A 13,204-nucleotide genomic window follows, 5' to 3' on the forward strand; every position below is an offset into this window, starting at 1 on the left:
TAAGGAATTCAAACCGTGAGGCGGCATGTATATATATCAAGTTTCTTTGCATATTATGTGTGGTGTCACTTTCAAAACGATTTGAAGCGCTTATTATCAGCGCTTACTAAGCCTTAAACTATCCTTTTTTACACCAAACATGTTTAAAGGATAGCACAGGTACGAGTATTGTTCGAATTAAAAGTGAAGGCCAATTATAAAACGATAGTTTAAGCATATTGTTGGTCAAACAATGGAGGACATTATTATTTCATACGTAGCCAAATTGTAATAAAATATTTTGCTCAGATTTTGTATAGGTAAAACTTTTTTTAAAGTCAAATACTGGACGTCTGGACGGGACGAAATTAAACTGAACAATGACCAGATCGGATTCACACCTAAGCGACAATGGGTGACTGCGCATAAAAGTAGTTCCCATAATTATAACATTTTAGGCTAAAATGTGGTAAATAAAGACGCTTGACACGTTATGAATATGTTCTTATCTTTTTGTTTACAGGCGAATATGACCCCGATGAGATCCCAGGCCGTAAGTATTTGCTTTTCATATTTTAGTTGATAACATACACATGCATAAAAGTTTCAAGCACGGTGTTTGCAGTCTTACACATCAAGCAAAGTAGAAAATGTCACCATGGAACTGCACTAGCGGCTAAGGTGGGGGTCACCCGGTGCCCCCTCCCCATCCGTAAATCATCCAAGCTTACCTTTTATGTCAATATCGGAGAACAAATAGTAAAGAAATGCGCTCAAAATGCACCATTTCCGTCTAGAAATTATTAAAATTTTCTGCGGGCAGTACCCCCACCCCCTTGCCAACATTTCACTCTATCTGTTACGGTTCCGGGGGAGAGGTGAATGTCATAAACGGTGTGCCCAGCAGTTATGCCCTCTCACGTCAACTTCTGGATCCACCCTTGAATGGTGCGATGTTGTTCAATGGCAGACTGTATGCATTATCTCCAAGTGTCTTAGGGAACCTTTAATGAAACTTCGTACGAGCACGTGCTGTAAGGATTCCAAGTTATTTGCCGTTTCCTTAAAGCTGCACTCTCACAGATTGAACGTTTTGACAACTTTTTTTGTCTTGGAACGAGTCATTTTTTTGTGGAAATCCATGGAAATCAGTTATATAAGACTGCTGACAAAAATACATCGCAGAATTTTATATTTAAATTCAAAAAATAATGTTTTAGGCATTTTTCTTGAACCGTTAGTAACCATAAAATATAAATTTTCGAACGTAAATATGCAAATCTGCGATTTGATCTTTTGTCAGCAATCTTTTATCATTGGTTTGTAGATATTTACGCAAACATTTGCTTTTTCAAGACAAAAAATAAAAAAAAAGTTGTAAAAATGGTATATCTGTGAGAGTACAGCTTTAAGATATTTCTAACGAATCGTAAACCTTATTTTCGAAAGTCTATGTTACTGTTTATTTTCTAAACGAGTACGTTTTCTGACCGGGAGTGGCCCTGCATCGACTAGTCGTTTTTATATACCAAAGTTAAATGCTAATTTAGTGTTCAGCGCGAATGGCCCATCAAATGCCTCTATACTAGCCAGTGCGCATGCTCTAACTTCTTATTGACTCACTATGTAAAAAATAAATGAATAAATGGAAATTTGGCGTATTTTTGTCTTTCTACAAAAGCGACATACACCAATATAGACCGGCTTGACAGAGAATTCCAGGTTCTCCAAATATTTTTGCCTATCTAGCGACCCTTCTTTCTTTGTAGATGTAAGTGGAAAAAGAACTGATTTTTGGCTATAGTTAACTTCGATCAACAACTTTAAACACGATCATGAAAGGTGTATATTTGCTTTGTTTTATTCAAATAAAAAATAAAGCGGTATATTCAGACAACGTTTAAATATTTGCACTTAGATCCCTCATGATTGTATAATGTGTTTGAGGCAAACAAGATTGATATCACATGAATGCCATTAGGTTAATGTACAATAAACTCACGCGAAATATTTAGTTTTATATTTAACCTTTAGGTACTTGACTTGAATAATACTTGTTAATTAAGATATATCTAAGACATTAAAAATACATATTGAGATAGAAAGTTGTTGACGTAAAATGTTCATAAGTTCCTAGGTCTATAATTATGATCCTACTTTTTGTCCTAAATTGAACCGAGTTTCTTTACCAAGCCCCTGAACATATATCAGGGTAAATTACTTTTGTAGAAAAATTTGGAATATAAAATGGTCAAAATTGAACATGTTCATTTAAATAAATGCATTTACTTAGGATACTACATAAAAATCATATCGATCAAATCGAATACAAAAACAAGTGTAGGGTCTGGAGGTAAATAGGGTCGTCGGGTTAATGGAAACAACGATGTGTGTGTGTGTGTTTTTATGCCTTATCTATTCAAAAAGCCCCTACTTTGCCCTACTTTTCAATTTATCTATCTTTAAGAGTTTCTTAGATGTTTAGTATATTTAAATATCAAATTCATTGATACCCCATGCAAACTGATTTATTTCTGATTGCCCTGGTCAAAATAAGGTACTATTCAACGTTGCGCAATGGCATTGGAGTAGACCAATACGTATTATTAATATTGAATGAGTATAGAAAAAATCTCAATACACCCTCATAAATAATTTGCTTCATTATAGTATCACATTTCGTTGCCCCCAAAGCAGTACGACAGTTGATTAATAGTTCGTTCTGCCTTTTGATGTGTTTTGACGACCGTTCACATTGTAGTGAATGCAAGATTTTGAAATCATGAGGTCAATGTTTTCGGTACGTTTTTTTAAACGAATATAATTGCCCTGCTGTATTAAGTATCGATACCAGATTTTTTGAAGAGGGGGATCACCGCAAAATTGTTCATCTCGAGAAATGTTGCATGCGGGGAATTTCATTTTTAAATGTTCAACAATGTGTACTATAAATGTATATGTGCAGACATTACGTACATGTATCTAAACAATAATAAAAGCGAATATGTTAAGATATGCATCATACAAAATGCAGAAATGCAAACACCATACAAGTCTCATTTGTAAAAGTCTTTGTGCAAAATATGAACGATTGACAACATGAAAAATAATATATTCAAGAAATTTTCCAAATGATAATAATTTTGAATCCCTTCTCCCATATACATGGTTGTTGACACACTTATCATAAAGGTTGTTTTTTTATTGTTGGTTTTGATGGAAGTCATCGGAACAGTTTTCTTTACTGATTTGCTAGTATTCACAACTGTTAAACGGTTAACTTTCACTTCAAAAACCTGACACATAAGTGTACAATTGCAAAATGTGTTGTAGCTACCTTAGCTCAGTTTTATGATCCGTGATAATTGTGTTCGTGCTTGGTACAATCTAAGCAAATAAAACGTAAAATATCTTAATTTACCTCATTATTCAGAATGGGCTCCTGGAAGCGTTGCTGATGAGTTAGAAAAACTGGGTGATAAGCCCCCGAAAGGCGGGAAGGGACGTCATGGCCAGAAGAAGCCCAAGGACAAACGAGAGAACCCGGATTTTGAGGACATGCCGGGTTATGGTGGAATTGCCTTTGGGAAGGATAGTAAGTGAATGTCTGTTATGGGGAAATTGCCCTTTCCAATGATAGTAAGTAAAAGCTTAGTTTTGTGCATTTCGTATCTTAAATTTAATTATGTTGTCTGCTCAGCATGGAAGACACACTCGGATTACTTAATCCGGCGTCCTCGTCGCCGTCGTCGGCGTTATAATTCAAACACTTGCATTACTTGTAGTTAAGTATTCAAATTTGATGTGTTCATTATCAGACCCATGTTGACGTCGGAAGCTTAAAGTTCCAGGTCATGGTGACCTTCCTAGAAAAACAATGGGCGTTCCCGATAGTGCGACAAATCCGATTCGCTATATCTATGTAAAAAAAGATATGTCAGAACAATCATGTTTTCTTAGATATTGTGTGTATAAGATGTTTGGCGATATTTTCCTGCGTTTCTATACTACTGCCTAATATTATGAGAACACACCTTTATACCTGTGTCATATTTTACTGTTTATCATGATTATTTACATTCAAGTGGTATTTCATTACAGCGGAGTTTAAACCGCCTGCCCCACCGTCAGGGCCCTCAGGTGACCCGCCAAAGATGGACTTTCCTGAGTACGATATATTTATTTGTTCATTATTTTCATAAAAAATAAAATTGCACAATTTTGAAAATAAGAAAGAAATTCCACTTAAAATTAGACTGGCACCGTAATATTACTTGCTGATTTCATTCTTTATTCAATTATTTTCAACACCGTCAGTATTGCCAATATCTTTCATATGCTAAAATGTGTTCATTTTAAGTTAAAAGGTACATTCACTGTGGTATTTTGAAAAAACATTTTTGAAACACATTATCGAACGTTTTCTTTATTCATTTTCATTTCAACAAGATTATTTCGCATTCACTCAGTCTAGGCCATGCGGGCAACTGTTTTAATGAACCCCTCCATTATCCGGCCATTCCAAATTTCTACCGGACGATTTTACTATATAAAGTATAAAATTATGCATTAAACGGACACCTGTCTAACGCGGCCCTTATAAGATGATTTCTTCTATGCCCTTCAGCCTTCCAAAGCTGTCAAAGGATGACTGCCAGGAGGCTCTCAAAAAGTTCGTAGAAGGACAGATGTGCTATGGATCCAAACCTGCCAAGGAAATGGAGATCACTGATGTGAAAGGAGGCCTGGCTTTACATGTAAGTGCTCCACAGTATTAGAAATATACATCAAGGTAAGAATGATAGTGATTTTATGGACATTCAAAGTCGAACTTTAAATAGCTCTTGTGAATTTTTTTAATTAAATTTAATGATGCCCCAGTTAAAATTTTGAACAATATATAAATATCTAACTCAAACATTTTGTTAATTAGCGAGTCCCTTTGCTTAATCTTTAATTAAGTCTCAATATATTGGACAACTAAAACAATACCTAAAAAATACCATTGGATTAAAGTGATACTCGTATATATAATCAATTTAACAAACATATTTTTAGTGATAAACCTTTAACAACATAAACGCACACATATTAAACTGACTGGTGGGTCTTTAAAGAGTTAAGGCGATCAACGATCGTCTCATAACTAAGGTAGAAAAACCGTGTTTTCTGCACTTTTCTTCCAAATTAAACACGGTATCCATCATAAAAAACAATTTTGATATTTATCAATCCTTTTCGGTAAATTAAAACAATTGTATTAATTAGGGGTACTGCTAATTTGGGAGTAAGAGTGCATCTTTAAAAAGACCGACGATCGAAATTTGTGAAACACAAGAAACGGCCTGTTTCTCGAAAGAAAGGCCCGTGGAAACAGTCAGAAGCCACTCAAAGTAGTTAAATGAAATTTACCAAATAAAATTTACCCATCTTTTCAAGCTTAAAATGGAGACGTTCACCGAGAACCGCTCTACCAAGAAAAAGAAGAAGCCGTACAAGGGTGGGTCGGTGGACGGCCCGGAGAACGGGGAGCCACCAGCACCCTGGAACGTGGCATGTGACTTTAAGGCCGAGTTTAAGGACGCTAAGGTCAAGAAAGAAGTGCCCCACACTGCCAAAGTTAAGGTAAAATATGTGTTGTTTTCATGTGTCATTTCGTAGTTTTTAAAAGAGCTGTATATGCACACACTGTCAATTCATAGCATAACATGACATAACATTTATGTCAATTCGAACGTAAACTTTGACGTCATACTGATATTTATATGAAGGTCATTGAAAAATGAGAAATTAACTACCTGTATATTGCAAGAGAGAAAGACAAGTTTCTGATAAAAAGCTTAACCCATTTGACCATTTGTATTTGGGGGAGTTATTGATAAAGTTCTGGGTGTCGTTTCAGTAAAGATATCGATCGTAGTCAATTTTAGTCGTGAAGTGTTATTATCTTAGTGTCATAGTCTCATTGTCTTGCTACACATTTGAGTGAATTCTACATGAGCCACTGATGAAAATAGACACAATGTTGCCATATTGCCATTTGTAACGTTTATACAGGTTTAAGATAATTGTGGTAACGACTAAAATCATTTGTTGAAACGCCCCCCCCCCCGCCACTCCCTCTGCAGAGGAGTTGATATACATACGTTTCTATTAAGACATAGTGTATTATTATTTAATTTATATACTTCCATATACAAATATAAGCGTATAATACCACACTTGTATAGCTGTTTTCTTTACATAAGTGTTGTCATCTCATTTTTGTTGTTTTCTATGTCACAGAAATGCAAGGACTGTAAGGGAAAGGGGTATGAAAAGTGCGATGATTGTGACGGGTGGGGCAAGGTCGAGTGTGATCAGTGTGACGGTTCGGGCGTCGTAGATGAAGTCAACTGCCCGTTCTGCATTGGAGGCAATAAGAGGTGCGACCAGTCTTGGTTTTTGTTCTATACTTTAAAGCTGCACTCTCACGGATTGAACGTTTTGACAACTTCTTTATTTCTGGTCTTAGAACGAGCCAATTTTTGCGAAACTCCATGGAAACCAGTTATATAAGACTGCTGACAAAATAACAGATCGCAGATTTTTATATTTAAGTTAAAAAATGGATGTGTTATGCATTTTTCTAAGCCATAAAACATTAATTTTCGAACGGAAATATGAAAATTGTTTTTTTGTCAGCAATCTTATATCATTGGTTTGCAGATATTTACGCAAAAATTTGCTATATCCAAGACAAAAATTTAAAAAGTTGTAAGAATGGTATATCTGTGAGAGTGCAGCTGTAAACTGTATTTTGCATAAAACGATGTGTCTGTGATAGTTACTTTTATCTAAGTTCATTTTTCTGTATTTAAACAACACATGTATATATCAGTTATGCATGTGATTTGTTAATAATGCATCAAGAACTTATGAAAAAATTGTACCTATGGTTATTAGAAAATATCATTTTATTTTATATAATCAAAGCACTAAAATCACTGTCTATAAGGGTAATTTGAGGTGTTATGAAATATGATTGACATATCAATTTTGAACACGTCTTCGTTTTATCCAGAGTTTTATTTTATTTTCAACGTATTATTTCATCGTCCACAAACATTTTGTATATGTAACGAAAGTGATTCAAATACACTTATATCTTCTTATGGTATTTTTCAGTGCTCAAGTTCTATTTTGTCCATTATAAGGGATTTTAAACTTCAAATCGTTTGTAATCGAATATGCACCTTAAAAATGTATCCGAAATAATGTCATGTTTAACGATAACTAGAAATCATTTAATTCCAGATGTATGGACTGCGGTGGGGATGGCCGTGTAACCTGTGATGATTGTGAAGGATACAAGAAGCTCAAATGCTTTGTCCAACTCAAAGTGAAATTGTAAACATTCTGCATTAATGTTCAGGGGCCAAATGTATAAAACTGGTTAACTTAACCGCCGGTTATCTTTTGGTTTGTTTGCAGTTGCAAGCAATTTCATTGGTCAACAAGCATTATTAAATAATATTGACCAATCAAAAACATTTCGACAAACTTTAACCAAGCCAAAGAAATAACCGGTTTTATGCGATTGGCTGCTGGTTTGTTTAATTTCATATTGACTGTTAGCTCTAAAGTAGTTTGGGATTTTGTTGAAATCACCATTTACTGTAATAATCATCGCTATTTGTTTTATTATAACTATATATGGCAAAAATAATTATCGAGTTACAAGTTATTGAGGCTTTACGATTCCGCCCGTTCAAAAAATGCCTGTTTCCTGTATGTGAAGTTCAAATTGAATCAAAATCTGAAGGATTGTAATCTGTTGACCTTAAACAAAGGATGAACCTAAATACGATTGGCAAAACTTACGGTTCTTATTGCTGTCAACCAATGCTCAAATGTTATTCCAGTATTAACCACGACGACGAGTATATCTACGAGACGACTGATCTTCCGGACGAGCTGGTTGCTAACGTCGGTGGCAACGTTATCTTTGAGGAAAAGCTGCCAATGGTGTGAACTACTTCGCTGTTTATTTTCCCTTAAAACAAGCTTATATCTGCGTCCTTAATAAGTCTTTTTCGAAAATGAAATGAAATAGTGTATTCTAAGTTCAAAGATTTGAACAAAATATGTACGTAAATTTTGAGAACATGCATGTCATTTTACTAAATATTTACATCTATTTGATCAGTATCATGTATGGCAAATCAACAATTTCAGGTCTGGCCTATCACTGGGTATCCAGTCCCTGAAATCAACAAGAAATCGCAAGAAATGGTCAGCACTCACAGTAAAAAGTGGCCCAACGAACTTATCCACCAACAGGTAAAATGACTCTTCAAACATTTCCACATTCATGTATTCAGTGGCAAAATGACCACCGAACTTATCCACAAACAAATGGATAATCCCAAAGAGTTTATCAGCAACCATGTAAAGTGGCCAAATGCATTATACGCAAACAGGTAGGTGGCCTAAGGAACTCATTCACAGGTAAAGGCCAAATAAAGTTACCAACACATAGGTGAAATAGCCATATTAACTTATACACACGCGGGTAAAGTATGATAATGAACTCATTAACAAACAGGCAAAGTGGCCAAATGAATCTATCCACAAACAGGCAAAGTGGCCAAATGAATCTATCCACAAACAGGCAAAGTGGCCAAATGAATCTATCCACAAACAGGCAAAGTGGCCAAATGAATCTATCCACAAACAGGCAAAGTGGCCAAATAAATCTATCCACAAACAGGCAAAGTGACCAAATGAATCTATCCACAAACAGGCAAAGTGGCCAAATGAATCTATCCACAAACAGGCAAAGTGGCCAAATAAATCTATCCACAAACAGGCAAAGTGGCCAAATGAATCTATCCACAAACAGGCAAAGTGGCCAAATGAATCTATCCACAAACAGGCAAAGTGGCCAAATGAATCTATCCACAAACAGGCAAAGTGGCCAAATGAATCTATCCACAAACAGGCAAAGTGGCCAAATGAATCTATCCACAAACAGGCAAAGTGGCCAAATGAATCTATCCACAAACATGTAAAGTGGCCCAATTATCTTATTCACAGACAGGTGAAACCAATTTCGAGTTTGCATTGTTTCCTTTCTTACGTAGGTTGATTGTTCTGACATTATCAAAGTCAATTAAATTGTTTACGTCATTATTGTTAACTGACAAATCTTTACTGCTGTAGAAGTTGCATTTATATGCTTTTGATTTGCAGTATTTATAAAAAATATTTGAGACAACTGTTTCCGTACTTTAAAAGTTAACAACGATGTCATTAATTACGATTTCAACATTAACAATGTTCTGAACAGTCGGCCCATTATTGATTTCATTTATTGCACACTTTTTAACAATGTACTTGCAAACGTTAAAAGGAAACAGTAATCATTGGAATGATTCCATCTTCGAAGTACAATATATTTAAGGTTAATATTTACACAGTGATGCCATTAAATTGTTATCAGGCATTCAACTTTACTATACCTTAATCACTTCCTACATTTGAGGATATAGCATCGCTAGGGTTTTATTCAGTGTACATTCATATGATTCAATTAACCATTATGATAAAATGATTTGTTTTGGAGTAAACCTGCAGGGGCGGTTCCATGAGTTGACGTTAGGGGGCGTGACTTAGGGGCGTAACCATATGACATGCGCCCCTCCCTCAGAACCTAAAGTTTATGACATAAACTGTTTGCATGTGGGTTTCGAGTCACTCCCTCAAGAAATTTTTAACTATCCGTAATCGGAAATGGTGCATTTTCAGCGTATATTATTCCTTTTTTTACCTCCCGTTTTGAAAAAAGTAAACTGTGACGATTCTAGAGGGGGTTTGCGCCGGATGCGCCCCGTTCTTAAACCGCTTGTGATCTGTAAGAATATTTATTAGTTCTCAAAATCAAATTATTACATTATTTGTCTAACAGAGACAGACGCTGCGCGGGGTACCGGTGACCGAGGTTCACTACAAGTGGGATGATCAGAACCTCCGGTACTGGATCTACGGTACTGAGCAGAAGATATACGCCCCTGACTACCCGCAGCAGTGCTGTTGTGGATGTTCCATCATCTAGACACGCAAGCGTTAACGAGTTAATGATGGATTTGATCATCCCACGTGCGACCTATTCCGTTACTTTCTATTTACGACGGATAACAGAATGGGTCAGTCGTTGGTATAAGACGATGGATTTGAAATGAGTTTATGCATTCTGCAGTATTAATTTACAAATTGACCAATACGTTACATTTTATGTGTAATTGTTATTTTTAGACGTGTTTTTACTTCCAGTAACGCAAACACATATACTTGTTCTATTCTCTAAGTACTCGGTTAAAACCGCTAAAGGTTAATTGAACTCAATTTTCATTTTTGTATGAAAATTACATAAGCATTAAATGCATATATAAACTACAAGATACTATTTAGTCTTATCATCATTTTTTAAAAGGAATGATTGCCCCGTGAACTGGTCTATTTTTATTCAAAATTTCGAACATTTAAATTCTACAGTTAACTGTTGTGCTATGTACTGTCAGATCGGCCTTTTTTCCTGTGATTTGTATCATTTCTATTAACGCCAAATTGATTCATTTGTATACGGGATGGCGATGTTTTAAGTGCTTTTTTATACATAAAACATCATCAACGTAAAGACGCGCATCAACTAATTTAAACCCAAAGTAAAATGTTCCTTCACTGACTGTCAAAAGGCACTAACACCAACATGATGCTTGTATGGTCTGTGATGTTTGTGTGTTGTGTCTCTCGTTCAGTGTGTTTTGGGCCATAGCCCTGTGCCTCTAAAAAGGTTTTTTTTTTGTTTAAAGTGTCGACTACTGGGCTTGTCCCTATCATTGTATGTGTACAATTACAAATATTTAAAATGACAATCAAAAACATCAGTCATACATGCAGCTTTTAACAAGTTAAGACATGGCTATTATATACCATATTTGTCCAATTAATATGCAATCAAATGAGTACATTTCGTTAATATGAAGTCTTGTATTGTATAATTCTCGAGGGTTATATCTATTTTTAGAATGTGAGTGTGAACACTATGTGTGCACGTGCTTGATTGTATGAGTGTGTATGTATATAAATGCATTTAATGAAAACCAATCAACTATATGTATGTGTTTTTCTCATTTATTTTATTATGCATTTTATTTCTCATTTAGCTTTGTATTATGATATATTTGCTATGTATGTAAGGTATAAGTCACTCGCGAGTTTCGAGACTTCTGGCCTATATTGTTCCAATCATATTTTAACAATGATCTATTTGTTGGCTTTCGATCGAAATGAAAATAAAACCTGTTTTGCTATTAATTTCCATTTCATGAAAATTATAATGCTTGTGTATGTTCGACGTAAAACATAACATGCTATTGTACAGCTACTGTGATTCTACATAAGATTTGAATATAAAACAAAGATTGGACAATAAGAATAGCATTCATATCTCTTTCTCAATTTTTATACGCTTAAAACTCAAATAATACAATCTTTTTTACAATCTCACTTTATCCATATATATTTCCTGATATTATTATTGTATTCTGATAATGATGTTAATTGTGATATGGTGCCTTTTACATAAATTGGTTTGTGTGTTTTTTTCTACTCTGCATTGTATGTTTTATGTATAAATAATACTCGAATTAAATCTTGATTTTATCTCATATTGATTTATGTTGTTGATACGTGGCTTTATGTTATTTAATGCCCTTCACAATCATAAGGAAACACCGTAAAAGAAGTGAGGTGATTGGATTTTATTTATGCCCTTATCAAATCTGCAGTTGGAGTCATACAGGAGACTGCAGATGACTAAATCAATCTGATCCGTACACTTTGATTCGTTCAGGATCCTGAAATTTCTAGTAGATGAAAGTAGTACCATTAAATGCGAGTTTAACGAAACGGAATTAAGTAGGGGCGTTGGATATATTAGGGACTTTCGACTGAGGGAGATTCCGAACAAGTGGGATTTTGACTGGCCCGGTAAAAGCGCCATCCGGTATTTAGACTTGCCAGTTTTTCGTAAAACGACTTTCGATGTTTGGAACATCGAGGGATTTTGACAAATTAATCTCTGCTACGGCAACCCTATTTGCAGTTTGACAAAACTCCCTGTGTGAATGCCACACCCCAGCCCCTCCAGGATGGGACAAAACACTGATAGGTGCATTACACCAAACACCACTACAGTCGCCAATTAACTTAATGTACAGGAACTTTATATTTCGTCTACCACGTAGTTATTTAATTTTTGGTCCGGGTTCATTAACTTAATTACAACTCAACCCGTTGTTTGGAAGTGTTGGCAATGTTGCCTTAGGTCAGTCAAACCAAGACTGCTGTTTTCAGGACGTATGTTGTGCTTCTTTCAGATTGTAAATGACTGTGTCATTAAGTTGCACCATCACCATTTTACAGAAGTTGACACGATGAATGTTCGAATTGAAACATCATTATGGTATGGCACACAGTTACACTAAAATTACATTTGTTTTAAAATATTGTACTGTACGACGATACATTTACACAACCTATGATGAAGAAAACAACAGGAAAACAGAAATAGTGCAATGTAACATAGTTACCGTTCATATAAAAATGGATATGCAAAGTAATTGAGCCACGAGTTCTTACAACATCAATTACGACCCTTTCCCAAAATGTCACATACTAGGCAAAATGATGTGTTCACATACGTTGTGAAACCAAATGTCATATTTCATTTGAGTAGCTGAGAAAAGATGATTACTCGGAAAACATTGAGACTGAATGAACTGAAACCTTTCCATATCGGTCTTAGGCTTATAATATGAACATTTTAAATACATTCGGTTTGTAAACTAGTATAATCATAATCGTTCAGGTACATGTATGCTCACTATATGTATATACGAATTCGTCACAAAATAATCAGAATTTTGCGGTTAAAGGGAGGCGACTGCTATTATTTGAATATGTTAAATCTAGACGGTAATCGCCCTTATTAGTTAAAATCGATATATTGTAGCTAAGGGAAGTGTATGTGTTTTGACCATTGCAAGTAAAAATTAAGTTTTTTTAAACCATTGAGCGTAGAGTGAATGTGATCTTCATCCAGATATAAAATGACTGATCAGAGCAGGGATTTAAAAGTAGAAGAAGGAGTGGCACGGGTGAATGGATCTATAAATCATTA

At 35.2% G+C, this 13,204-nt stretch overlaps 1 protein-coding gene across 2 annotated transcripts in view; it reads left to right on the forward strand.

Annotated features, from left to right (window-relative positions):
• The window catches only part of LOC128217031 (protein SSUH2 homolog), a 14,850-nt gene extending 3,160 nt beyond the window's left edge, over positions 1-11,690 (forward strand). For both annotated transcript variants that reach the window (XM_052923842.1, XM_052923841.1), the window contains exons 2-11: positions 503-532; positions 3,413-3,574; positions 4,081-4,147; positions 4,607-4,736; positions 5,419-5,604; positions 6,265-6,404; positions 7,276-7,368; positions 7,884-7,986; positions 8,197-8,301; positions 9,929-11,690. In XM_052923842.1, the coding sequence (XP_052779802.1) occupies positions 503-532; positions 3,413-3,574; positions 4,081-4,147; positions 4,607-4,736; positions 5,419-5,604; positions 6,265-6,404; positions 7,276-7,368; positions 7,884-7,986; positions 8,197-8,301; positions 9,929-10,075 (1,163 nt within the window). In that variant the 3' untranslated portion in view covers positions 10,076-11,690. The remainder of the gene's footprint in view (positions 1-502; positions 533-3,412; positions 3,575-4,080; positions 4,148-4,606; positions 4,737-5,418; positions 5,605-6,264; positions 6,405-7,275; positions 7,369-7,883; positions 7,987-8,196; positions 8,302-9,928) is intronic.
• Positions 11,691-13,204: the final 1,514 nt, after the last annotated feature.

This window comes from Mya arenaria, chromosome 14, assembly GCF_026914265.1.
Source record: "Mya arenaria isolate MELC-2E11 chromosome 14, ASM2691426v1".
NCBI lineage: Eukaryota > Metazoa > Mollusca > Bivalvia > Myida > Myidae > Mya > Mya arenaria.